Genomic DNA, 26,955 nt, shown 5'->3' with positions numbered 1-26,955 from the left:
ACTTATTAGCTACTGAATGCTACAGAGGAAATTCCTTTCTTTTTGGAACACTGATGACATCACGAGCACAGTGCTCTCTGCTGACATCTCTGTCCATTTTAGCAACCATGCATAGCTGATGTATACTAAGGGCAGCATGGTGGCTCAGTGGTTAGCACTGCTGCCTTGCAGTGCTGGGGACTTGGGCTCAAATCCCACTAAGGATGACAATAAATAAAGTTTTATTATTATTATAATAACGTCAGCAGAGAGAACTGATAATTAATTTTTGTTGGGGGGGGGCAGAATAGCGCAGCGCTGGGCTGATAATTAATATTTGTTGGGGGGGGGGAAGAATAGAGCAGCGCTGGGCTGATAATTAATTTTTGTTGGTGGGGCAGAATAGCGCAGCGCTGGGCTGATAATTAATTTGGGGGGGGAGGAAATATTGTTATATACCGTGGAACCGCCGAAAGTTACGAAAATACCGTGATACGCAGATTTGGTCATACCGCCCAGCCCTAATGTAAATAACTGTCTATATACATTAGTATGCAAAGGAAGGAAATTATAGATTGGGATAAGAATATTGCTATGTTATGACTGGCACAAGCATTAAAGTACAAGGTCACTTCCATACAGGGTACAGAGGTGCAGCCACCATCAGTTGGGGGAACTTCGCCGGTCTCTTCGGTTGTTCAATCGAAATAAAAGATGGTGCCGATAAGTTTACAAGATGCAGGCAAGATGCAGGAAAGAAAAGTACCCTCAGTTTTATCTTCCTTTGCCCTAACTAATGGTGCGTGCACCTCTCTGTACCTTGTACGAAGGTGATAGTTGCACTTCTAAAGAGAATCTGTCTTCAAGATTACCAGCGCTATCCTGTTGGTACAGGCTTGTAGTGCGGGAGACACTGGTCTCAATAATATTTACTAGGGGTGCACCGAAAGGGAAATTTTTGGCCGAAAACCGAAACCGAAAATGCATTGCTCCGCCCACTTTAAAAAAAATATATATATATATAGTTTTCATATAGCTTTTTTATTTTCCCGTATACGGGGATGTATGAGGGCTTATTTTTTGCGCCGTGATCTGTAGTGTTTATTGGTAAGACTACAACTCCCAGCATGCTTGCACAGCTGAAGGCTACTACCCAGCTCTCCTAGACTCCTGAATGGCCTATCAGACTGGACCCTGTTTTTGTAGTGCAGTGTTTACCAACCAGGGTGCCTCAAGCTGTTGCAAAACTACAACTCCCAGTTTTGTTGTTGCAAAAGTGGGAGTTGTAGTTTTGCAACAGCTGCAGGCACCCTGGTTGGGAAACATGGCCTATCAGTCCTATCGCCCCCTACAGTTCACCTGGCTGCAGTGCTATTACCTGGGGGTAAGAACAAACTGTCCCTGACTGCCCCCTCCCTCAGTTTGACCCTCCACACTCCAGAAGCCACAGTCTCTTCAGTTTAGTTTTAGCCACCATGGCCCCCGGTAGAGCATTGGGGACACTGTGTCCCTTGTGCACCAGCACCTCCACCACCATAGCAGCCTTGTGCATGCTCTTCTTCTCCAGTCTCTGGTTAGGCTTCTACATGACTGAGGGGACAGGCTCCATAGCAGTCGATTGGGCAGTCGATTGTGTAGTCACCTCCTAGAGCCGCATCCCTGTGCAAATCTACAGTGCCGCAGCTATCAGCCTCATGGTGTGCACAAGAGTCAAAGAGGCGGCCCTGCTCATCCGTCACCAGGTTCTTCAATGTCACCGGCTCCCCTGGACTCGGACATGAAGCTGCTCATCCACCAGCCCTAACTGAGGAGACATTGACAGACACACAGGTTGGTGTATAGTATGGACACTACGAGGACCTCGCGCCCCTGCTGCAACCCAGCGACCCAGCACTACACAAAGCTTCGCTCCGGATTAGCTGACTGTATGGTGCAATCACATGACCGCATGATGGCAGCAGAAGGCAGGTGAGGGGACCTCCAGCTGCCATTTCAACTGATCTGATCCATGCCGCAGGCGACCACATCAGCCATCGGAACCACCACAGATGCCGTGATCAATAATGATCACAGCATCTGAGGGGTTAATGGCGGACATCAGCGATGATGTCTGCCATTAATGGCGGGTCACTGGCTGCGGAAAGCAGCTGGGACCCACTGGCTATGATGCGAGCGCAGCTCCTGCACTTGAGTCATCGTCGCGGCGGGACTCAGGGCGTACAGGCACGTTCTGGTGTGCTAAGTCCCTGGCGCCCAGGGTGTACCTGTATGCCCTGTTTCATTTATGCCACGCCTCCCGAAGTTTTCCGCACGAATATGCATCAGCCGAAAATGCTAAAACTGCATTTTCGGGCGATAATATTTCGGCGGGCGAAATTTCGGTGCATCACTAATATTTACCATTCCCTGATGCTCCATTATTCCCGATTTGGCACAATGATCCCACAATTTACAATGGCCTCAACATACAATATTTTCAACATACAATGGTCTTTTCTGGACCATTGTAACTTGATACCAGACTCAACATACAATGCTATGTACAGTCCAGATCTGTGAAACATGTCAATGGCTGGAAGAACTGACCAATCAGAATGGGCCTTTTACTGGTAAAACACTGTATTACTGAAGTGCATGCACTGACTGGCTGTCTGGTAGCGCCTCCTACAGTACATGGAGATACTTCATGTTCTGTACTACTCTTTACCTGTGTCAGGGTGGTGGCAGCTCCATTTAAAAAATTTTGGGACTCTGAAGAAGCTCCTGTCCTCTACATAGACAGTGATTTACAGCTTCCAGCTGATCTTTCTCACTTTTATATGTAAGAACTTGCTTTATCTCCTACTTATCTACTTATTTTTCCTATTTTTAGATGACATTTTGGTGGCTTCAGAACCAATTACCAGGTTTCCATAGAGTTATGGTCTCAACAGTGGTTTCAACATACACTGCTCAAAAAAATAAAGACAACACTAAACAACACAATGTTACTCCAAGTCAATCACACTGTCCACTCAGGAAGCAACACTGAATGACAATCAATTTCACATGCTGTTGTGCAAATGGAACAGACAACAGGTGGAAATTATAGGCAATTAGCAAGACACCCCAATAAAGGAGTGGTTCTGCAGGTGGTGACCACAGATCACTTCTCAGTTCCCATGCTTCCTGGCTGATGTTTTGGTCACTTTTTAATGCTGGCAGTGCTTTCACTCTAGTGGTAGCATGAGACAAAGTCTACAACCCACACAAATAGCTCAGGTAGTGCAGCTCATCCAGGATGGCACATCAATGCGAGCTGTGGCAAGAAGGTTTGCTGTGTCTGTCAGCGTAGTGTCCAGAGCATGGAGGCGCTATCAGGAGACAGGCCAGTACATCAGAAGATGTGGAGGAGGCCGTAGGAGGGCAACAACCCAGCAGCAGGACTGCTACCTCCACCTTTGTGCAAGGAGGGGCAGAAGGAGCACTGCCAGAGCCCTGCAAAATGACCTCCAGCAGGCCACAAATGTGCATGGGTCCACTCAAAAGGTCAGGCATTTGGCAGAGAACACCAAGATTGGCAAATTCGCCACTGGCACCCTGGGCTCTTCACAGATGAAAGCAAGTTCACACTGAGCACATGTAACAGACGTGACATAGTCTGGAGATGCTGTGGAGAACATTCTGCTGCCTGCAACATTCTCCAGCATGACCGGTTTGGCAGTGGGTCAGTAATGGTGTGGGGTGGCATTTCTTTGGGGGGGCCGCACAGCCCTCCATGTGCTTGCCAGAGGTAGCCTGACTGCCATTAGGTATCGAGATGAGATCCTCAGACCCCTTGTGAGACCATATTCTGGTGCAGTTGGCCCTGGGTTCCTACTAATGCAAGACAATGCTAGACCTCATGTGGCTGGAGTGTGTCAGCAGTTCCTGCAAGAGGAAGGCATTGATGCTATGGACTGGCCCGCCCGTTCCCCAGACCTGAATCCGATTGAGCACATCTGAGACATCATGTCTTGCTCCATCCACTAATGCCATGTTGCACTACAGACTGTCCAGGAGTTGGCGGATGCTTTAGTCCAGGTCTGGGAGGACATCCCTCAGGAGACTATCTGCCACCTCATCATGCCCAGGCATTGTAGGGAGGTCATACGGGCACGTGGAGGCCATACACACTACTGAGCCTCATTTTGACTTGTTTTAAGGACCTTACATCAAAGTTGGATCAGCCTGTAGTGTGGTTTTCCACTTTGATTTTGGGTGTGACTCCATATCCAGACCTCCATGGGTTGATACATTTGATTTCCATTGATAATTTTTGTGTGCTATTGTTGTCAGCACATTCAGCTATGTAAAGAGGAAAGTATTTCATATCATTAGTTCATTCAGATCTAGGATGTGTTATCTTAATGTTCCCTTTATTTTTTTGAGCAGTGTACAATGGTCTTCCTGGAACCAATTAATATTGTAACTTAAGGGACCACTGTATTTATGCAAATTAAGTGGCTTAGTTCCCAAGCCCCAAATGCACTGTGACGTCAGGCCCGAATGTTCAGAGTAAACACCATTTTACCCTGTGCTGATCCTCCTCCCCTGTGAAATTTCTCTGATCTTGCAAGCAGAGAGATTTCACTTCATGTCTCGTGTCAACAACTGCGCATGCGCCACTTCTTAACATCCACAGGCGATATGAAGAGAAGTCACGGGCAGAGAAAGATTTCACTGGGGAGGAGGATCAGCATGCATAAGGCGGACATTTACTATGAAGGTCCAGGCATGACCTCACGGTGAACTTGTGAATGTCAAGAGCGCACTAAGTCACCGAGAAATCCAAGAATAATGGAGCAAAAGTGCCATGCATGAGAAAACAGTAAATACCATTGTTATCAGCGTCACCCGCACTAGAAGTCCGTACCAACAGGTTAGTGCGGGTGATACGCACTCAGTTCCCATGTAAAAAAAACATGTGATTTTACTTCAAAAAAATCATGCTCCCATTGACTTCAACGGTGAAACAGTGAACCACACTTTCCACGCAGTCATGAAAAGACCCCCCCACTTCTATGCTGACCACGCAATGGAGAAAGCCATGGGGCGCTGCTGCATACAGGCAAGCTTTTATAGCCCGAGCGTACATGTCCTTTTGCAACGGTGCATCATTCAGTTATGCACAACAATAGGCATAACACGTTGCATCAGATTTTGAGATTTTGATCTTTTTCCCATTCTTCCTATTATAGCATGAGTCACGCACGGAAAGGTACACGACTTGAGTAGTATCATGAGACGTAAGTGACTGTAATTAAATACATGGAAAACAATGAGGCGTACAGTCACAGGTCCATATTTATGACCCATGTTACAGTTATTTTTTTTTGTGTTAAGAACAAGAACATGAAAACATCATTTTAGAGCAGGAGTGACTTAACATTTTCTTTATGGAATCTACTTTTTGTGGAGTAAGGATGGAAGGACCATGGACAGGTATAGAGGAACAGTATATGGGGCATGTGAAGGCTGTCCCCGGACATGTCTGTTTTAATAAATACAGAAACATTCTGGATAACAAGTCTGGAATATCTTTTCTTGGAAATATGCATTGCGCAATTCCTCCTGAAAATGTATAAATACATTGAAAACTGAATGTGCCTATTCCTTTTGTCAACAAGGCTTATCTCTATATATTGTGTCACATGGGGGGATGCTGTCAAAATCTTCATAAATTTCCAGGAGGAGAACAGAGGCCCAATGCCGAGTACTTAAAAAAATGCTACAGAACTGTTATTTTATAGGGTATATAAACCTTTATTATAACACACATAAAAAAAGGACAGCTGACTTTAAAGGGGTACTCCACTGCCCCAGTGTTTCGAACATTTTGTTCCAAACACTGGGTGCGGGAGGCAGGGGTTGTGACGTCACAGCCACACACCCTCAATGCAAGTCTATGGGAGGGGGCGTTGCCCCCTCCCATAGACTTGCATTGAGGGGGCGTGACGTGACGTCAAGAGGGGGCATGACCGTGACATCACGACCCCCGCAGCCCGCAGCCCACACCCAGCGTTCGGAACAAAATGTTCTGAATGCTGGGGCAATGGAGTAATAGTCAATAAACAATTACTGAATCCACCAATTTTCTTTGAATCATCTATCTACTGTGTATCCAAGACCAATACGAGGAAGGGGGAGTACACCTCGAAATGCGTCATTGGTCCATTAAACAATACCCCTGACTTGGAATCCTTGGGATAAGCAGAAGGGTTTTCTTTCTTCACCTTAGTATCTACTGTGTTTGGCAGCCTCCTGACTCTCTACTGATGGCACCAAATTCAGAGGATTTGAACTGCCTGATCCTATTGTTCTAGGTGAGATAAGCCATCACCAGAGGGGTTTGGTTTTCTATCCTCTCCATATTTATGACTTGTACGCTAGGTTGAGCAGAGCATGCATGTGTATGGCGAGTCATCAGAGAAAGCTGTCAGCTGAACAAACATTTGGACAACAGCTATTGTATGTGTATGGACAGCTTAAAGGGGTGGTCCAGTGAAAGACAACGTATTCCCTATCCACAGGACATCTGGGATCCCCATGCGATCTCCAGAACGGGACAGTGGCCCTCTGAGAGTAGTGTGTGCTGCTCTATTAATTTCTATAGGAGCTCTGAAGAGACCCCGGTGCTGTACTCAGGCATCTCCAGTGCTCCTGTTGAAGTTAATAAAGTGTGTGTTGTCTGTAGCATGCACTTCTTTCAGAGTACTGGGGTACCGTTCAGAAAATCGTGAGTTCCCGACGGTCAGACCATCCGTCATCAGGCACTTATCCCCTATTCTGTGGATAGGGAATAAGTTGTCTTTTACTGGACTACGCCTTTAAGGGTCTATACACACGTACAGTATCATGCCCATATTTGATGAGCAGGATGTGAAGTTGCAGATTTTATGCTGTAGATTTCAATGTAAACTAAATGACTGAACACAGCTTCAAATCATGTGCATCAAATGTGTGCAGAATACTGTACCTGTGAATACACCCTAAAGTGGTTTTCCCCATGTAGCAAAGTTGCTAGGAAAGTAGTATGTAAAGAAGGACACGTGATGTTTATTTAGGTAAAAATTACCTACATCCCAGTATAGTCCTCCCCCCCCCCCCCCCCAACACCCCCCACCCATGGATCTGACCACTTCCTGGTTTCCTCTCTGAACCATGACCATCCTGTTGCTAGGCAACAAAGCACACACTTTCCCACAATCCCCCTTGCTTGCATTAAGAGACTAATGAGCAATTTGCAGAGCATGCTTCACCATCTCAATGGAATAATTTCATATGATGCATCAGTGTAGGTTAGGTTCCAACCAGTTCAGCGCCAAACAATGGGGCTAAACGGTCCCTTTACACAACGGACAGTGCTTGGACCCGACGGATATTATAGACCTGAATGGGGTCCTCAGATGGCAGCTATTTTAAAGCTGCATGCACATTACGGTAAGTTACTACAGCTGCCGAAACCCATTCAGTTTAATGAGCCGACTGTAGTCAGACAGTGACTCCGGTCGGCTCATTTTTGCCCCATATACGGTTTTGTGACCGGACCTAAAACCGTAGTATACTACGGTGTTAGGTCCCATCACAAAACCGAATACCGGACAAAAATGAGCCGACCAGAGTCACTGTCTGACTACAGTCGGCTCATTAAAGTGAATGAAAAGCTGCACTGGTCTTGCTGGGATACGGGATAGCCCGGTTTTGAAATTTCCCAGCCGGACGCGGCAGCCGTAGTAACTAACTGTAATGTTTGAGAGTTGAGCTCAACCCCCACCCTAACAACTAGTCGAGCGACGGAGCTACCTTTAGCAGAGCTCAGTGGTGGTGTGAACCTAGCCTTAGATCTATTTGTCTTTTCGATAAAACCCTTTTAAAACAGGGATGTCAGCCTGGTGGAGTCCTTTAGAGGGTGATACTCTGACAGCAGATCAAGACAAAAACGAGAGTTGAACTCTGAAGGAACTGGTTTGTATAAAAAGCATGATATATTCAACCCCCCTATATTAATATCAGATCTGGTAAATATATTCAGACCATGTGCATTAATATCAGACCCCAAAAGTATATTCACATCAGACCCCTTAAATATATTCAGACTCCCCATATATCCCACGCCCCTCGTGATGCCACTGAACACCCCCTAAATGCAAGTCTATGGGAGGGGTGTGGCCGGCGCCACGCCCCCTCCCATAGACTTGCATTGAGAGGGTGAGGTGTGATGTCACTAGGGGGCGTGACCGTGACATCACGACCCCCACCGCCTGCACCCAGCGTTCTAAACCCCCCCACCCCATCAGACATCTAATCCCCTTTCTTTTGGATAGGGGATAAGATGTCTAGGGGCAGAGTACCCTTTTAAGACCCATCACACAAAAACAAAAATACCAGACTCCAGGTCAGACTATATACCTTTCTACCTCACTCTCACTGCACTAGGTCCTGGTGCCATCCAGCTATACCAGCCTGGTACACCCACTGCACCCGGTAAAATAATACATCTGCATTATGGGGTCAGATATAACAGAGGTCCCTAACCCAATCCTCAAGGCCCAACAGTCCAGGATTTAAATGTTTTCAATGGAGTAACTAAAAAAAATAAAATAAAAAAAAGGAATGTTGGTAGGCCTTGAGGACTGATTTGGGAGCCATTGGTATATTACACTTGGTAACGTTGACCATTCATCTTATAAAGAAGTCTAATGCATTCTGATTGTCTACAGAACACCTACAGACCGTGCAGTCATGTGATCACAGTGAATTATTCATTATTGACAGATATGTCACAATCCTGATCAATGGTCAATGCAAGTTTTTGAAATTGTCAATAAATAATAATAAATCCTCCTAAAGATTTATTGACCGTACACGATTGTTGTGGTAGGAGAAATGCCATTATTTTCACACCTGTGGCTCATCAATGATGGAACAAAGAATTGTCCTCTCTATGGCCAGATAACATTTACTACTCTCTGTACCAAGGAACTATATAAGGCTGCGTTCACATGGCACGTAAAAAAAAAAACCGGACAATAACGGATGTTATCCGTTTGTATCCACTTAGATCCGTTATTGTTCAGTTAATAGACCAAAAATATATATATATTTTTTTTTTGTTCGGAGCATCCTCAGAAGTAAAAACGGGTCAAAAAACGAATTGAAAAAACAGATGCAAACGGATGACATTAAAGGCTCATCCGTTTTCCATAGACTTCAATGTTAAATTTACTGTATCCATTTTTTATTCCGTTTTGTTTTGACCGAAGAAAAAATACTGCATGTGCCGTTTTTTCTGCCGTCAAAAAAACGTAAATGAGTGCAGGCGGAATGTAAACGATGTAAACGAATTGTAAAAAAATCCCATTGACATGAATGGGATTTAAAAAATAAAAAAAAATTTGATCCGTTTACAGCCTGCAAGAACGGAACCGAAACGGGGATAAAAAAAAACGGGGACAGACGGCCGTGTGAATGCACCCTAACTTCAGTATAAGCCAAGTCCTCACTTATGGTGAAAGAAAACAGAGACTGCACTCACTGTCCATACAGTGTTTATTGAATGTTGTCAGGTATGGCGAGCTGTTACAGGAGCAGGCGGGGAACGTAACCGGGACAGGCTTTCACTCTTAGTTGTGCTTCTTCAAGCCGGTATGAAGAAGCACAACTAAGAGTGAAACAGCCTGTCCCGGTTACGTTCCCCGCCTCCGCTCCTGTAACAGCTTGCCATGCCTGACGACATTCAATAAACACTGTATGGACGGTGAGTGCAGTCTCTGTTTTCTTTCACCATATATGCATTCGCACCTTATGGATATATGCACCATTCCGTCCTACATCATCTCCTGAGGATCCCCGTGTTATCCACACCTGCTGTTTGATGAACCCCAGCCTTAATCCTGTAGTGCCGGACTTCCTATCTTTCTATACGATACACCAAGTCCTCATTTAGACAGGGCCACAGGATGGACACGATTTACAGTTTTTTTTAGAAGTTTCTTGCTGGCTGCTACATTACTAGGGGCGGAGTACCCCTTTAAGACATAGGTCACAGCCATAGACATCTGGGAGCAGAACACATAAACAAGGCAAGATATGGGTAGATAACTGTGGGATGAACAAGTGTTTAGTCAATAGCTATCTTATGTGCATCAAAGAAGGACAATGTTATCATCATTATATAGTTTGAGGTGCCCGATCACACATCTTTTACCATCTCCTTTTTCTGAGATATTTGGGTTTACAGTTTGTGTAACAATTCAGCGAATCAGTCAGATGGGCGTGAATTTAATTTTAATAATGGGATCAGGTGATGGGCGGGATTATAAAGTCAGGGGGTGTGCACACGCCTCTCAATGTAATACATTCCCACCCCCTGATTCTATAATCCCGCCCATCACCTGATAAGTCGACGCCCACCTGACTGACTTCCTGAATAAACCCTCATATCTCAGGAACGGGAGGGTGTATCAAGAAACTGTAAAAAGGTGTTTGGTCACGGCATCCTAAGCTATTTCATGACAGTAAATCAAATCTTTGTATGGCTTGGTTACAGGTCCTCTTTAAGAGAAAATATCTCTGGCACTGGAGATAAGACTAAGAATAATATGGTATAAGCAGATTCTCTGCGCTGTTATCCAGCCTCCTGCCCATGGCTCTAACATACACCGTGTTTCCATTTAACGCATATATACATTTTATGGGGTGAAAACATATACGTTAACAGATGCTAAAAATGGATTCTGCTGTAAGCCATGCAGCAGATCTGTTTCCCATTGACTTCCATTATGGAAAGACAGATCGTAAGATATATATATATATATATATATATATATATATATATATGCTGTATACAATTACGTACTCAACTATGCTTTTGTACAGAGCAAAATAAAATGTAAGGAAATGGAACCAGTGAAACATGTCAGCACCTTGAGGTAGCCCTAAACAGCAGCTCACCAGAAACAAGTACAAGATGCAAAACTTGTAATCTATACAGTTCGGTACAATATTATAGATAAAATTCATTATTCTGGCATTAAAAACAAGAACACAGGAGTGAGTAGAGGGTATCTCCCACCAGAACCATCAAAACAAGCTGCTGATGCTGAAAGGATATATGTACAGGATATACACTATATACGGTACCTGCTAAATAATGGTATATGCTATATGTACAGGATTACACTATATACCTGCTGAATAATGGTATATGCTATATGTACAGGATTACACTATATACCTGCTGAATAATGGTATAGACTATATGTACAGGATATACACTATATACCTGCTGAATAATGGTATATGCTATATGTACAGGATTACACTATATACCTGCTGAATAATGGTATATGCTATATGTACAGGATTACACTATATACCTGCTGAATAATGGTATATGCTATATGTACAGGATTACACTATATACCTGCTGAATAATGGTATAGACTATATGTACAGGATATACACTATATACCTGCTGAATAATGGTATATGCTATATGTACAGGATTACACTATATACCTGCTGAATAATGGTATATGCTATATGTACAGGATTACACTATATACCTGCTGAATAATGGTATAGACTATATGTACAGGATATACACCATATACCTGCTGATGAATGGTATAGACTATAGGTCATGGTATAGACTATAGGTATAGGATATACTCTACATACCTGCTGATGGATGGTATAGACTATAGGTAATGGTATAGACTGTAGGTATAGGATATACACCATATACCTGCTGATGGATGGTATAGACTATAGGTAATGGTATAGACTATAGGTATAGGATATACACCATATACCTGCTGATGGATGGTATAGACTATAGGTAATGGTATAGACTATAGGTATAGGATATACACTATATACCTGCTGATGGATGGTATAGACTATAGGTAATGGTACAGACTGTATGTATAGGATATACACTATATACCTGCTGATGAATGGTATAGACTATAGGTAATGGTACAGACTGTAGGTATAGGATATACACCATATACCTGCTGATGGATGGTATAGACTATAGGTAATGGTATAGACTGTATGTATAGGATATACACTATATACCTGCTGATGAATGGTATAGACTATAGGTAATGGTACAGACTGTAGGTATAGGATATACACTATATACCTGCTGATGAATGGTATAGACTATAGGTAATGGTACAGACTGTAGGTATAGGATATACACCATATACCTGCTGATGAATGGTATAGACTATAGGTAATGGTATAGACTATAGGTATAGGATATACACTACATACCTGCTGATGGATGGTATAGACTATAGGTAATGGTACAGACTGTAGGTATAGGATATACACCATATACCTGCTGATGGATGGTATAGACTATAGGTAATGGTACAGACTGTAGGTATAGGATATACACCATATACCTGCTGATGGATGGTATAGACTATAGGTAATGGTATAGACTGTAGGTATAGGATATACACCATATACCTGCTGATGGATGGTATAGACTATAGGTAATGGTACAGACTGTAGGTATAGGATATACACCATATACCTGCTGATGAATGGTATAGACTATAGGTAATGGTACAGACTGTAGGTATAGGATATACACCATATACCTGCTGATGGATGGTATAGACTATAGGTAATGGTACAGACTGTAGGTATAGGATATACACTATATACCTGCTGATGGATGGTATAGACTATAGGTAATGGTACAGACTGTATGTATAGGATATACACTATATACCTGCTGATGAATGGTATAGACTATAGGTAATGGTACAGACTGTAGGTATAGGATATACACCATATACCTGCTGATGGATGGTATAGACTATAGGTAATGGTACAGACTGTATGTATAGGATATACACTACATACCTGCTGATGGATGGTATAGACTATAGGTAATGGTACAGACTGTAGGTATAGAATATACACTATATACCTGCTGATGAATGGTATAGACTATAGGTAATGGTACAGACTGTAGGTATAGGATATACACCATATACCTGCTGATGAATGGTATAGACTATAGGTAATGGTATAGACTATAGGTATAGGATATACACTACATACCTGCTGATGGATGGTATAGACTATAGGTAATGGTACAGACTGTAGGTATAGGATATACACTATATACCTGCTGATGGATGGTATAGACTATAGGTAATGGTATAGACTGTAGGTATAGGATATACACCATATACCTGCTGATGAATGGTATAGACTATAGGTAATGGTATAGACTATATGTACAGGATATACACCATATACCTGCTGATGGATGGTATAGACTATAGGTAATGGTATAGACTATAGGTATAGGATATACACTATATACCTGCTGATGGATGGTATAGACTATAGGTAATGGTACAGACTGTATGTATAGGATATACACTATATACCTGCTGATGGATGGTATAGACTATAGGTAATGGTACAGACTGTATGTATAGGATATACACTATATACCTGCTGATGAATGGTATAGACTATAGGTAATGGTACAGACTGTAGGTATAGGATATACACCATATACCTGCTGATGGATGGTATAGACTATAGGTAATGGTACAGACTGTATGTATAGGATATACACTATATACCTGCTGATGAATGGTATAGACTATAGGTAATGGTACAGACTGTAGGTATAGGATATACACTATATACCTGCTGATGAATGGTATAGACTATAGGTAATGGTACAGACTGTAGGTATAGGATATACACCATATACCTGCTGATGAATGGTATAGACTATAGGTAATGGTATAGACTATAGGTATAGGATATACACTACATACCTGCTGATGGATGGTATAGACTATAGGTAATGGTACAGACTGTAGGTATAGGATATACACCATATACCTGCTGATGGATGGTATAGACTATAGGTAATGGTATAGACTGTAGGTATAGGATATACACCATATACCTGCTGATGGATGGTATAGACTATAGGTATAGGATATACACTATATACCTGCTGATGAATGGTATAGACTATAGGTAATGGTATAGACTATAGGTATAGGATATACACTACATACCTGCTGATGGATGGTATAGACTATAGGTAATGGTACAGACTGTAGGTATAGGATATACACTACATACCTGCTGATGGATGGTATAGACTATAGGTAATGGTACAGACTGTAGGTATAGGATATACACCATATACCTGCTGATGGATGGTATAGACTATAGGTAATGGTATAGACTATAGGTATAGGATATACACTATATACCTGCTGATGGATGGTATAGACTATAGGTAATGGTACAGACTGTAGGTATAGGATATACACTACATACCTGCTGATGGATGGTATAGACTATAGGTAATGGTACAGACTGTAGGTATAGGATATACACCATATACCTGCTGATGGATGGTATAGACTATAGGTAATGGTATAGACTATAGGTATAGGATATACACTATATACCTGCTGATGGATGGTATAGACTATAGGTAATGGTACAGACTGTATGTATAGGATATACACTATATACCTGCTGATGAATGGTATAGACTATAGGTAATGGTACAGACTGTAGGTATAGGATATACACTATATACCTGCTGATGGATGGTATAGACTATAGGTAATGGTACAGACTGTAGGTATAGGATATACACCATATACCTGCTGATGGATGGTATAGACTATAGGTAATGGTACAGACTGTATGTATAGGATATACACTATATACCTGCTGATGAATGGTATAGACTATAGGTAATGGTACAGACTGTAGGTATAGGATATACACTATATACCTGCTGATGAATGGTATAGACTATAGGTAATGGTACAGACTGTAGGTATAGGATATACACCATATACCTGCTGATGAATGGTATAGACTTTAGGTAATGGTATAGACTATAGGTATAGGATATACACTACATACCTGCTGATGGATGGTATAGACTATAGGTAATGGTACAGACTGTAGGTATAGGATATACACCATATACCTGCTGATGGATGGTATAGACTATAGGTAATGGTATAGACTGTAGGTATAGGATATACACCATATACCTGCTGATGGATGGTATAGACTATAGGTATAGGATATACACTATATACCTGCTGATGAATGGTATAGACTATAGGTAATGGTATAGACTATAGGTATAGGATATACACTACATACCTGCTGATGGATGGTATAGACTATAGGTAATGGTACAGACTGTAGGTATAGGATATACACCATATACCTGCTGATGAATGGTATAGACTATAGGTAATGGTACAGACTGTAGGTATAGGATATACACTATATACCTGCTGATGAATGGTACAGACTATAGGTAATGGTACAGACTGTAGGTATAGGATATACACCATATACCTGCTGATGGATGGTATAGACTATAGGTATAGGATATACACTATATGCCTGCTGATGGATGGTATAGACTATAGGTAATGGTACAGACTGTATGTATAGGATATACACTATATACCTGCTGATGAATGGTACAGACTGTATGTATAGAATATACACTATATACCTGCTGATGAATGGTATAGACTATAGGTATAGGATATACACTATATACCTGCTGATGAATGGTACAGACTATAGGTATAGGCTATATACTATATACCTTCTATTAAAGGTATACCTGCTGATTAAGGCCAAGAATATTAGTACAGGCTATAGGATATAGGTATGTGATATAGGCATAGGATATAAACATAGGATACATACTATATACCTGCTGATGAAGGTTATGGATATTTGTATGGTCTATAGGTATAAGATATATACTATATACCTGCTGATGAAAGGTATAGGATATTTGTTTGGTCTATAGGTATAAGATATATATATAATATACCTGCTGATGAAAGGTATAGGATATTTGTATGGTCTATAGGTATAGGATATATACTATATGCCTGCTGATGAAGGTTATGGATATTTGTATGGTCTATAGGTATAGGATATATACTATATACCTGCTGATGAAGGATATGGATATTTGTATGGTCTATAGGTATAGGATATATACTATATACCTGCTGATGAAGGATATGGATATTTGTATGGTCTATAGGTATAGGATATATACTATATACCTGCTGATGAAGGATATGGATATTTGTATGGTCTATAGGTATAGGATATATACTATATACCTGCTGATGAAGGATATGGATATGTGTATGGTCTATAGGTATAGGATATATACTATATACCTGCTGATGAAGGATATGGATATTTGTATGGTCTATAGGTATAGGATATATACTATATACCTGCTGCTGAAGGTTATGGATATTTGTATGGTCTATAGGTATAGGATATATACTATATACCTGCTGATGAAGGTTATGGATATGTGTATGGTCTATAGGTATAGGATATATACTATATACCTGCTGATGAAGGATATGGATATTTGTATGGTCTATAGGTATAGGATATATACTATATACCTGCTGATGAAGGTTATGGATATGTGTATGGTCTATAGGTATAGGATATATACTATATACCTGCTGATGAAGGATATGGATATTTGTATGGTCTATAGGTATAGGATATATACTATATACCTGCTGATGAAGGATATGGATATTTGTATGGTCTATAGGTATAGGATATGTACTATATACCTGCTGATGAAGGTTATGGATATTTGTATGGTCTATAGGTATAGGATATATACTATATACCTGCTGATGAAGGATATGGATATGTGTATGGTCTATAGGTATAGGATATATACTATATACCTGCTGCTGAAGGATATGGATATTTGTTTGGTCTATAGGTATAGGATATATACTATATACCTGCTGATGAAAGGTATAGGATATTTGTATGGTCTATAGGTATAGGATATATACTATATACCTGCTGATGAAGGTTATGGATATGTGTATGGTCTATAGGTATAGGATATATACTATATACCTGCTGATGAAGGATATGGATATTTGTATGGTCTATAGGTATAGGATATATACTATATACCTGCTGATGAAGGATATGGATATGTGTATGGTCTATAGGTATAAGATATATACTATATACCTGCTGCTGAAGGTTATGGATATGTGTATGGTCTATAGGTATAGGATATATACTATATACCTGCTGATGAAGGATATGGATATTTGTATGGTCTATAGGTATAGGATATATACTATATACCTGCTGCTGAAGGTTATGGATATTTGTATGGTCTATAGGTATAGGATATATACTATATACCTGCTGATGAAGGTTATGGATATGTGTATGGTCTATAGGTATAGGATATATACTATATACCTGCTGATGAAGGATATGGATATTTGTATGGTCTATAGGTATAGGATATATACTATATACCTGCTGATGAAGGTTATGGATATGTGTATGGTCTATAGGTATAGGATATATACTATATACCTGCTGCTGAAGGTTATGGATATTTGTATGGTCTATAGGTATAGGATATATACTATATACCTGCTGATGAAGGTTATGGATATGTGTATGGTCTATAGGTATAGGATATATACTATATACCTGCTGATGAAGGTTATGGATATGTGTATGGTCTATAGGTATATACTATATACCTGCTGATGAAAGGTATAGGATATTTGTATGGTCTATAGGTATAGGATATATACTATATACCTGCTGATGAAGGTTATGGATATGTGTATGGTCTATAGGTATAGGATATATACTATATACCTGCTGATGAAGGATATGGATATTTGTATGGTCTATAGGTATAGGATATATACTATATACCTGCTGATGAAGGATATGGATATGTGTATGGTCTATAGGTATAAGATATATACTATATACCTGCTGCTGAAGGTTATGGATATGTGTATGGTCTATAGGTATAGGATATATTCTATATACCTGCTGATGAAGGATATGGATATGTGTATGGTCTATAGGTATAGGATATATACTATATAACTGCTGATGAAGGTTATGGATAAGTGTATGGTCTATAGGTATAGGATATTTACTATATACCATTAATCACTTCTTTGGCACCCTATAAGATCTCTATGGGCAGGCTGTCAGACCCATACGGCTCTTCTGATCACTTACAGCTCTCACCTATCTATCAGGGGGTCCACAGCATGGAGTCGGGTGACAGAGTTGTCCACCGGCTGTAACCAGCTAGGAGCACATCCTGCACACTTCATCTACTCTGCAGAGGTGACTGCTATTGTGTACAATGCCAGCAATGCAGGGAATCAGAGAGCAGAAGCGAATCTATCCTCCTCCTCCTCCAGGTATCCAGGTACTGTGATAAAGAAGCACTCCGACACCAACCACACCTCCTGTGACCTTCAGGACTTATCCCGGGGGCCATCCCTCCCACATTGTAACCAATAGTCTGCTACACCGTGTCTAAACCACAGGCTCATCATGGGTGTACAATAGTACACTGAATATTTATGCTCTATGGGGGAGATCTATAAAAACCTGTCCAAAGGAAAAGTTGCTGAATTGCCCATAGCAACCAATCAGCTTGCTTCTTTCATTTTTTTTTAAATGCCTGTGAAAATGAAAGAAGCGAGCTGATTGGTTGCTATGGGCTACTGGACAACATTTTCTCTGCACAGGTTTTGCTAAATCTCCCCCTATGTGACTGGACATCCCATCAAGGTATCATCTTCCTATCTTGTATCTATGTACAGTCCTGCACTCTGCTGTCTTCTCAGCTGTCACATTCCCAGGGTCCATAGGTGAAGGCTCTACCTGCATTAACCCACTTCCACCAGCAGGGAGCGCCACTATGAGCAGGGATAAGGAGGTTACAGGACTCCCAAGACTTGGGGCCCTGCAGTCAGCCAGCGGGCATAGTTATAATGGAGCATGTTACCCCTTAATTTATATGGAAGTATATGTCACCCCAGAACCGCATTTATATGGAAGTATATCTCACCCCAGAACCGCATTTATATGGAAGTATGTGTCCCCCCAGAACCGCATTTATATGGAAGTATATGTCACCCCAGAACCGCATTTATATGGAAGTATATGTCACCCCAGAACCGCATTTATATGGAAGTATATGTCCCCCCAGAACCGCATTTATATTGAAGTATATGTCACTCCAGAACCGCATTTATATGGAAGTATGTGTCCCCCCAGAACCGCATTTATATGGAAGTATATGTCACCCCAGAACCGCATTTATATGGAAGTATGTGTCCCCCAAGAACCGCATTTATATGGAAGTATATGTCACCCCAGAACCGCATTTATATGGAAGTATGTGTCCCCCCAGAACCGCATTTATATGGAAGTATATGTCTCCCCAGAACCGCATTTATATGGAAGTATATGTCACCCCAGAACCGCATTTATATGGAAGTATGTGTCCCCCCAGAACCGCATTTATGTGGAAGTATATGTCACCTCAGAACCGCATTTATATGGAAGTATGTGTCCCCCCAGAACCGCATTTATATTGAAGTATATGTCACCCCAGAACCGCATTTATATTGAAGTATATGTCACCCCAGAACCGCATTTATATTGAAGTATATGTCACCTCAGAACCGCATTTATATGGAAGTATATGTCACCCCAGAACCGCATTTATATGGAAGTATGTGTCCCCCCAGAACCGCATTTATATTGAAGTATATGTCACCCCAGAACCGCATTTATATGGAAGTATATGTCCCCCCAGAACCGCATTTATATTGAAGTATATGTCACCTCAGAACCGCATTTATATGGAAGTATGTGTCCCCTCAGAACCGCATTTATATGGAAGTATATGTCACCCCAGAACCGCATTTATATTGAAGTATATGTCACCCCAGAACCGCATTTATATTGAAGTATATGTCACCCCAGAACCGCATTTATATTGAAGTATATGTCACCCCAGAACCGCATTTATATTGAAGTATATGTCACCTCAGAACCGCATTTATATTGAAGTATATGTCACCTCAGAACCGCATTTATATGGAAGTATAAGTCACCCCAGAACCGCATTTATATGGAAGTATATGTCCCCCCAGAACCGCATTTATATGGAAGTATATGTCACCCCAGAACCGCATTTATATTGAAGTATATGTCACCTCAGAACCGCATTTATATTGAAGTATATGTCACCCCAGAACCGCATTTATATTGAAGTATATGTCACCCCAGAACCGCATTTATATTGAAGTATATGTCACCCCAGAACCGCATTTATATTGAAGTATATGTCACCCCAGAACCGCATTTATATTGAAGTATATGTCACCCCAGAACCGCATTTATATGGAAGTATAAGTCCCCCCAGAACCGCATTTATATGGAAGTATATGTCACCCCAGAACCGCATTTATATTGAAGTATATGTCACCTCAGAACCGCATTTATATGGAAGTATAAGTCCCCCCAGAACCGCATTTATATTGAAGTATATGTCACCCCAGAACCGCATTTATATGGAAGTATAAGTCCCCCCAGAACCGCATTTATATGGAAGTATATGTCACCCCAGAACCGCATTTATATTGAAGTATATGTCACCCCAGAACCGCATTTATATGGAAGTATAAGTCCCCCCAGAACCGCATTTATATTGAAGTATATGTCACCCCAGAACCGCATTTATATGGAAGTATGTGTCACCTCAGAACCGCATTTATATGGAAGTATATGTCACCCCAGAACCGCATTTATATGGAAGTATATGTCACCTCAGAACCGCATTTATATGGAAGTATATGTCACCCCAGAACCGCATTTATATGGAAGTATAAGTCCCCCCAGAACCGCATTTATATTGAAGTATATGTCACCCCAGAACCGCATTTATATGGAAGTATATGTCCCCCCAGAACCGCATTTATATTGAAGTATATGTCACCTCAGAACCGCATTTATATGGAAGTATGTGTCCCCTCAGAACCGCATTTATATGGAAGTATATGTCACCCCAGAACCGCATTTATATTGAAGTATATGTCACCCCAGAACCGCATTTATATTGAAGTATATGTCACCCCAGAACCGCATTTATATTGAAGTATATGTCACCTCAGAACCGCATTTATATTGAAGTATATGTCACCTCAGAACCGCATTTATATGGAAGTATAAGTCACCCCAGAACCGCATTTATATGGAAGTATATGTCCCCCCAGAACCGCATTTATATGGAAGTATATGTCACCCCAGAACCGCATTTATATTGAAGTATATGTCACCTCAGAACCGCATTTATATTGAAGTATATGTCACCCCAGAACCGCATTTATATTGAAGTATATGTCACCCCAGAACCGCATTTATATTGAAGTATATGTCACCCCAGAACCGCATTTATATTGAAGTATATGTCACCCCAGAACCGCATTTATATTGAAGTATATGTCACCCCAGAACCGCATTTATATGGAAGTATAAGTCCCCCCAGAACCGCATTTATATGGAAGTATATGTCACCCCAGAACCGCATTTATATTGAAGTATATGTCACCTCAGAACCGCATTTATATGGAAGTATAAGTCCCCCCAGAACCGCATTTATATTGAAGTATATGTCACCCCAGAACCGCATTTATATGGAAGTATAAGTCCCCCCAGAACCGCATTTATATGGAAGTATATGTCACCCCAGAACCGCATTTATATTGAAGTATATGTCACCCCAGAACCGCATTTATATGGAAGTATAAGTCCCCCCAGAACCGCATTTATATTGAAGTATATGTCACCCCAGAACCGCATTTATATGGAAGTATGTGTCACCTCAGAACCGCATTTATATGGAAGTATATGTCACCCCAGAACCGCATTTATATGGAAGTATATGTCACCTCAGAACCGCATTTATATGGAAGTATATGTCACCCCAGAACCGCATTTATATGGAAGTATAAGTCCCCCCAGAACCGCATTTATATTGAAGTATATGTCACCCCAGAACCGCATTTATATGGAAGTATATGTCACCTCAGAACCGCATTTATATGGAAGTATAAGTCACCTCAGAACCGCATTTATATGGAAGTATATGTCACCCCAGCACCGCACAGTTATAATGGAATCTATGTCATCCCAGAACGGCAGAAGAGTATACACACTGCCGCAGCACGCCGTACGCACATACACAGCGCCCCCCTCCAGGTAGCGGCTGATCCTATCGGTCCCGTATAGCAGTGCCCCGTCGCCCCGGCTCTTACCTTCCTCTCCGCGGCTGCAGTTGCTGCAGATGTGCTTGATCTCCTTGCCTATGTGACAGTGGATGACAAAGGACACGTTGTTGTTGTTGGAGGGCTCCTTCAGCGGCTTCATCCTCACCAGATAGAAAGCTTTCTTCCGCTGCTTGTCGCCTCCGCCGGTGCCAGGCGCTACAGAGCTCGACTCCCTGCAGCCAAAGGAGGGCAGCGAAAAGATACCCGGCTGCCTGCCGCCGTAGTGTGTGAGAGCCGCCATCCGCACTCACTCAGCAGTCCTCTCACACACACATCCTCAGGAGGAGGAGGAGGGGAGAGCCCGGAGTCTTGTGTGACCTCTGAAGAGATTCCACCCACCGCCCGGGCACACCATCACATTCCTCCACCTGTCATGCCAGCATCCCATGCCCACTGCCGCCCCTACACGGCGCCTAGAGGTTACAGGGCAGTGCTGGGCATGCTCACTCCTAATGGGGAGTCGCTAATGTATCCAATAAAGCTGACTGTTCACACTGGCGTCTCTTCTCTATGGCACTCAGGACTCCATGAGATCCATAAGAATAGGACAGGTTACACTGTGATCCATAAGAATAGGGCAGGTTACACTGTGATCCATAGGAATAGGGCAGGTTACACTGTGATCCATAGGAATAGGACAGGTTACACTGTGATCCATAAGAATAGGGCAGGTTACACTGTGATCCATAAGAATAGGGCAGGTTACACTGTGATCCATAAGAATAGGGCAGGTTACACTGTGATCCATAGGAATAGGAAAGGTTACACTGTGATCCATAGGAATAGGAAAGGTTACACTGTGATCCATAAGAATAGGGCAGGTTACACTGTGATCCATAAGAATAGGGCAGGCTACACTGTGATCCATAAGAATAGGGCAGGCTACACTGTGATCCATAGGAATAGGGCAGGTTACACTGTGATCCATAAGAATAGGACAGGTTACACTGTGATCCATAAGAATAGGGCAGGTTACACTGTGATCCATAAGAATAGGACAGGTTACACTGTGATCCATAAGAATAGGACAGGTTACACTGTGATCCATAGGAATAGGACAGGTTACACTGTGATCCATAAGAATAGGACAGGTTACACTGTGATCCATAGGAATAGGGCAGGTTACACTGTGATCCATAAGAATAGGGCAGGTTACACTGTGATCCATAGGAATAGGGCAGGTTACACTGTGATCCATAAGAATAGGACAGGTTACACTGTGATCCATAAGAATAGGACAGGTTACACTGTGATCCATAGGAATAGGACAGGTTACACTGTGATCCATAAGAATAGGACAGGTTACACTGTGATCCATAGGAATAGGGCAGGTTACACTGTGATCCATAAGAATAGGGCAGGTTACACTGTGATCCATAGGAATAGGGCAGGTTACACTGTGATCCATAAGAATAGGACAGGTTACACTGTGATCCATAGGAATAGGGCAGGTTACACTGTGATCCATAAGAATAGGGCAGGTTACACTGTGATCCATAGGAATAGGGCAGGTTACACTGTGATCCATAGGAATAGGACAGGTTACACTGTGATCCATAAGAATAGGACAGGTTACACTGTGATCCATAGGAATAGGGCAGGCTACACTGTGATCCATAGGAATAGGGCAGGCTACACTGTGATCCATAGGAATAGGAAAGGTTACACTATGATCCATAAGAATAGGGCAGGTTACACTGTGATCCATAAGAATAGGGCAGGTTACACTGTGATCCATAGGAATTGGAAAGGTTACACTGTGATCCATAAGAATAGGGCAGGTTACACTGTGATCCATAGGAATAGGACAGGTTACACTGTGATCCATAGGAATAGGACAGGTTACACTGTGATCCATAGGAATAGGACAGGTTACACTGTGATCCATAAGAATAGGGCAGGCTACACTGAGATCCATAAGAATAGGGAAGGTTATACTGTGATCCATAAGAATAGGGCAGGCTACACTGTGATCCATAGGAATAGGACAGGCTACACTGTGATCCATAAGAATCAGGCAGGATTCACTGTGATCCATAAGAATAGGGTAGGCTTTACTGTGATCCATAAAAATGGCTAGGCTTCACTGTGATCCATGAGAATCTGGCAGGATTCACTGTGACCCACAAGAATAGGGCAGGCAGGCTTCACTGTGATCCATAGGAATCGGGCAGGATTCACTGTGATCCATAAGAATAGGGCAGGCTACACTGTGATTCATAGGAATTGGGCAGGATTCACTGTGATCCATAAGAATAGGGCAGGCTACACTGTGATCCATAAGAATAGGGCAGGCTATACTGTGATCCATAGGAATAGGGCAGGCCACACTGTGATCCATAGGAATAGGACAGGTTACACTGTGATCCATAAGAATAGGGCAGGCTACACTGTGATCCGTAAGAATAGGACAGTTTACACTGTGATCCATATGAATAGGGCAGGTGACCCTGTGATCCATAAGAATAGGGTAGGCTACACTGTGATCCATAGGAATAGGACAGGCTACACTGTGATCCATAAGAATCGGGCAGGATTCACCGTGATCCATAAGAATAGGGTAGGCTTTAATGTGATCCATAAAAATGGCTAGGCTTCACTGTGATCCATAAGAATCTGGCAGGATTCACTGTGACCCATAAGAATAGGGCAGGCAGGCTTCACTGTGATCCATAGGAATCGGGCAGGATTCACTGTGATCCATAAGAATAGGGCAGGCTACACTGTGATTCATAGGAATTGGGCAGGATTCACTGTGATCCATTAGAATAGGGCAGGCTACACTGTGATCCATAAGAATCATGCAGGATTCACTGTGATCCATAAGAATAGGGCAGGCTACACTGTGATTCATAGGAATAGGACAGGCTACACTGTGATCCATAAGAATAGGGCAGGCTACACTGTGATCCATAAGAATCATGCAGGATTCACTGTGATCCATAAGAATCGGGTAGGCTTTACTGTGATCCATAAAAATGGGTAGGCTTCACTGTGATCCATAAGAATCTGGCAGGATTCACTGTGACCCATAAGAATAGGACTGGCTACACTGTGATCCATAGGAATCGGGCAGGATTCACTGTGATCCATAAGAATAGGGCAGGCTACACTGTGATCCATAGGAATCGGGCAGGCTACACTGTGATCCATAAGAATAGGGCAGGCTACACTGTGATCCATAAGAATCATGCAGGATTCACTATGATCCATAAGAATCGGGTAGGCTTTACTGTGATCCATAAGAATGGGCAGGCTACACTGTGATCCATAAGAATGGGCAGGCTACACTGTGATCCATAAGAAACGGGCAGGCTACACTGTGATCCATAAGAATAGGGCAGGCTACACTGTGATCCATAAGAATAGTGCAGGCTACACAGTGATTCATAAGAAACGGGCAGGCTATACTGTGATCCATAAGAATAGGGCAGGCTACACTGTGATCCATAAGAATAGGGCAGGCTACACTGTGATCCATAGGAATCGGGCAGGTTTTACTGTGATCCATAAGAATCAGGCAGATCCAGGATAACTTGTTATTTATTTGTGTAAACCACCACTCCTTCTGGGCTAAGTAGTCAAATGGGCGGTCGTACCCAATGACTGACATCTATAAATACACCTATACAGATTAGTGCCCTGTATCGGGATTGGTATCCCACGGGTCCTGTGGGACCCAGTAAAAAAATTGCAGGTGTGGGTGGTAATGAGGTTGTGCAGGCGGGAGCGGGCGGTACCAGAACATACAGCGGGTCCAGCAAAATCACTTGCAGTCCCGAAATGCCACAGGGGGTTGATGAAATGGCACAAGAAGGTAATGATATGGCAAAAGTGGGGTTGATGAAACAGCAGAAGGGGTTGATGAAATGGCACAAGTGGGTTATGTAATGGCACAAGGGGGTAATGAAATGGTACAAGGGGGTAATGAAATGACACAGTGGGTACTATCTCTAAAAGCTGTGACAAAATGTTTGCAGGGATGTGCAGGATTGGACACACATGTTGCGGGAGCGGGGAGTAATGGAACACACACCTTGAGGGAGCGGGCGGTAATGGTCAGAAATCCAGCGGGAGCGTAATTAAAAGAAGAAAAAAAAAAACAGTCCCGCGCAGGGCTCTAACACAGATAACTGTCAGTTACTGGGTAGCACTGCCCACTTGACTACTAAGCCCAGAATGAGGAGAGATTTGCAGGAATAAATGACCATTTATTCACTTTTTTCCATAACTCTATATAAATCTCCTCATTTTCTGTAACACAGGGGGAGATTTATCAAAACCTGTCCAGAGGAAGAGTTGCCCATAGCAACCAATCAGATCACTTCTTTCATTTTTTAACAAGGCCTCTGCAATATGAAAGAAGTGATCTGATTGGTTGCTATGGGCAACTGGGCAACTTTTCCTCTGCACAGGTTTTGATGAATCTTCCCCACAATCCCTACAAATTATACTGTATTTCTAAGATGTAACAACAAAGTTACCCAAAGTATAGGCTTAAAGATGTGATGTTAAGTCTGAAGAGGACAAAAAATATCACAATATGTACACATTTAAATGCAGAAGGCACTAAAATGACCCTGAAACAAAGTTTATGCAAAAGAGCACACATAGCATAGAGAGAAGAAGATGGTGCTGGGGTATCTGAGGTATCTCAAACAGCACTATCTTCTCTTTCTGTTCTTTTTGTGGTCTATATCTGGTCTTTTACTTGTGTTTT

The 26,955-nt window shown here is 42.1% G+C and overlaps 1 protein-coding gene across 8 annotated transcripts in view; it reads right to left on the bottom strand.

The window, feature by feature from the left end:
• The window catches only part of PHACTR1 (phosphatase and actin regulator 1), a 401,179-nt gene that overhangs the window by 138,229 nt on the left and 235,995 nt on the right, over nt 1–26,955 (bottom strand). Inside the window, exon 1 of one of the 8 annotated variants that reach the window (XM_056521188.1) lies at nt 22,224–22,641. The exons of 6 other annotated variants lie outside the window; for them this stretch is intronic. In XM_056521188.1, coding sequence (XP_056377163.1) covers nt 22,224–22,476 — 253 coding nt within the window. In that variant the 5' untranslated portion in view covers nt 22,477–22,641. Of the gene's footprint in view, nt 1–22,223; nt 22,642–26,955 lie in introns of those variants that run through there. One more of the 8 variants, XM_056521183.1, reaches the window with a different exon arrangement.

Source organism: Hyla sarda, chromosome 5 (assembly GCF_029499605.1).
Source record: "Hyla sarda isolate aHylSar1 chromosome 5, aHylSar1.hap1, whole genome shotgun sequence".
In the NCBI taxonomy this organism is placed as follows: Eukaryota; Metazoa; Chordata; class Amphibia; order Anura; family Hylidae; genus Hyla; species Hyla sarda.
Note: the sequence above shows the minus strand (reverse complement) of the source record. Positions and strands in the feature narration are given on the sequence as shown.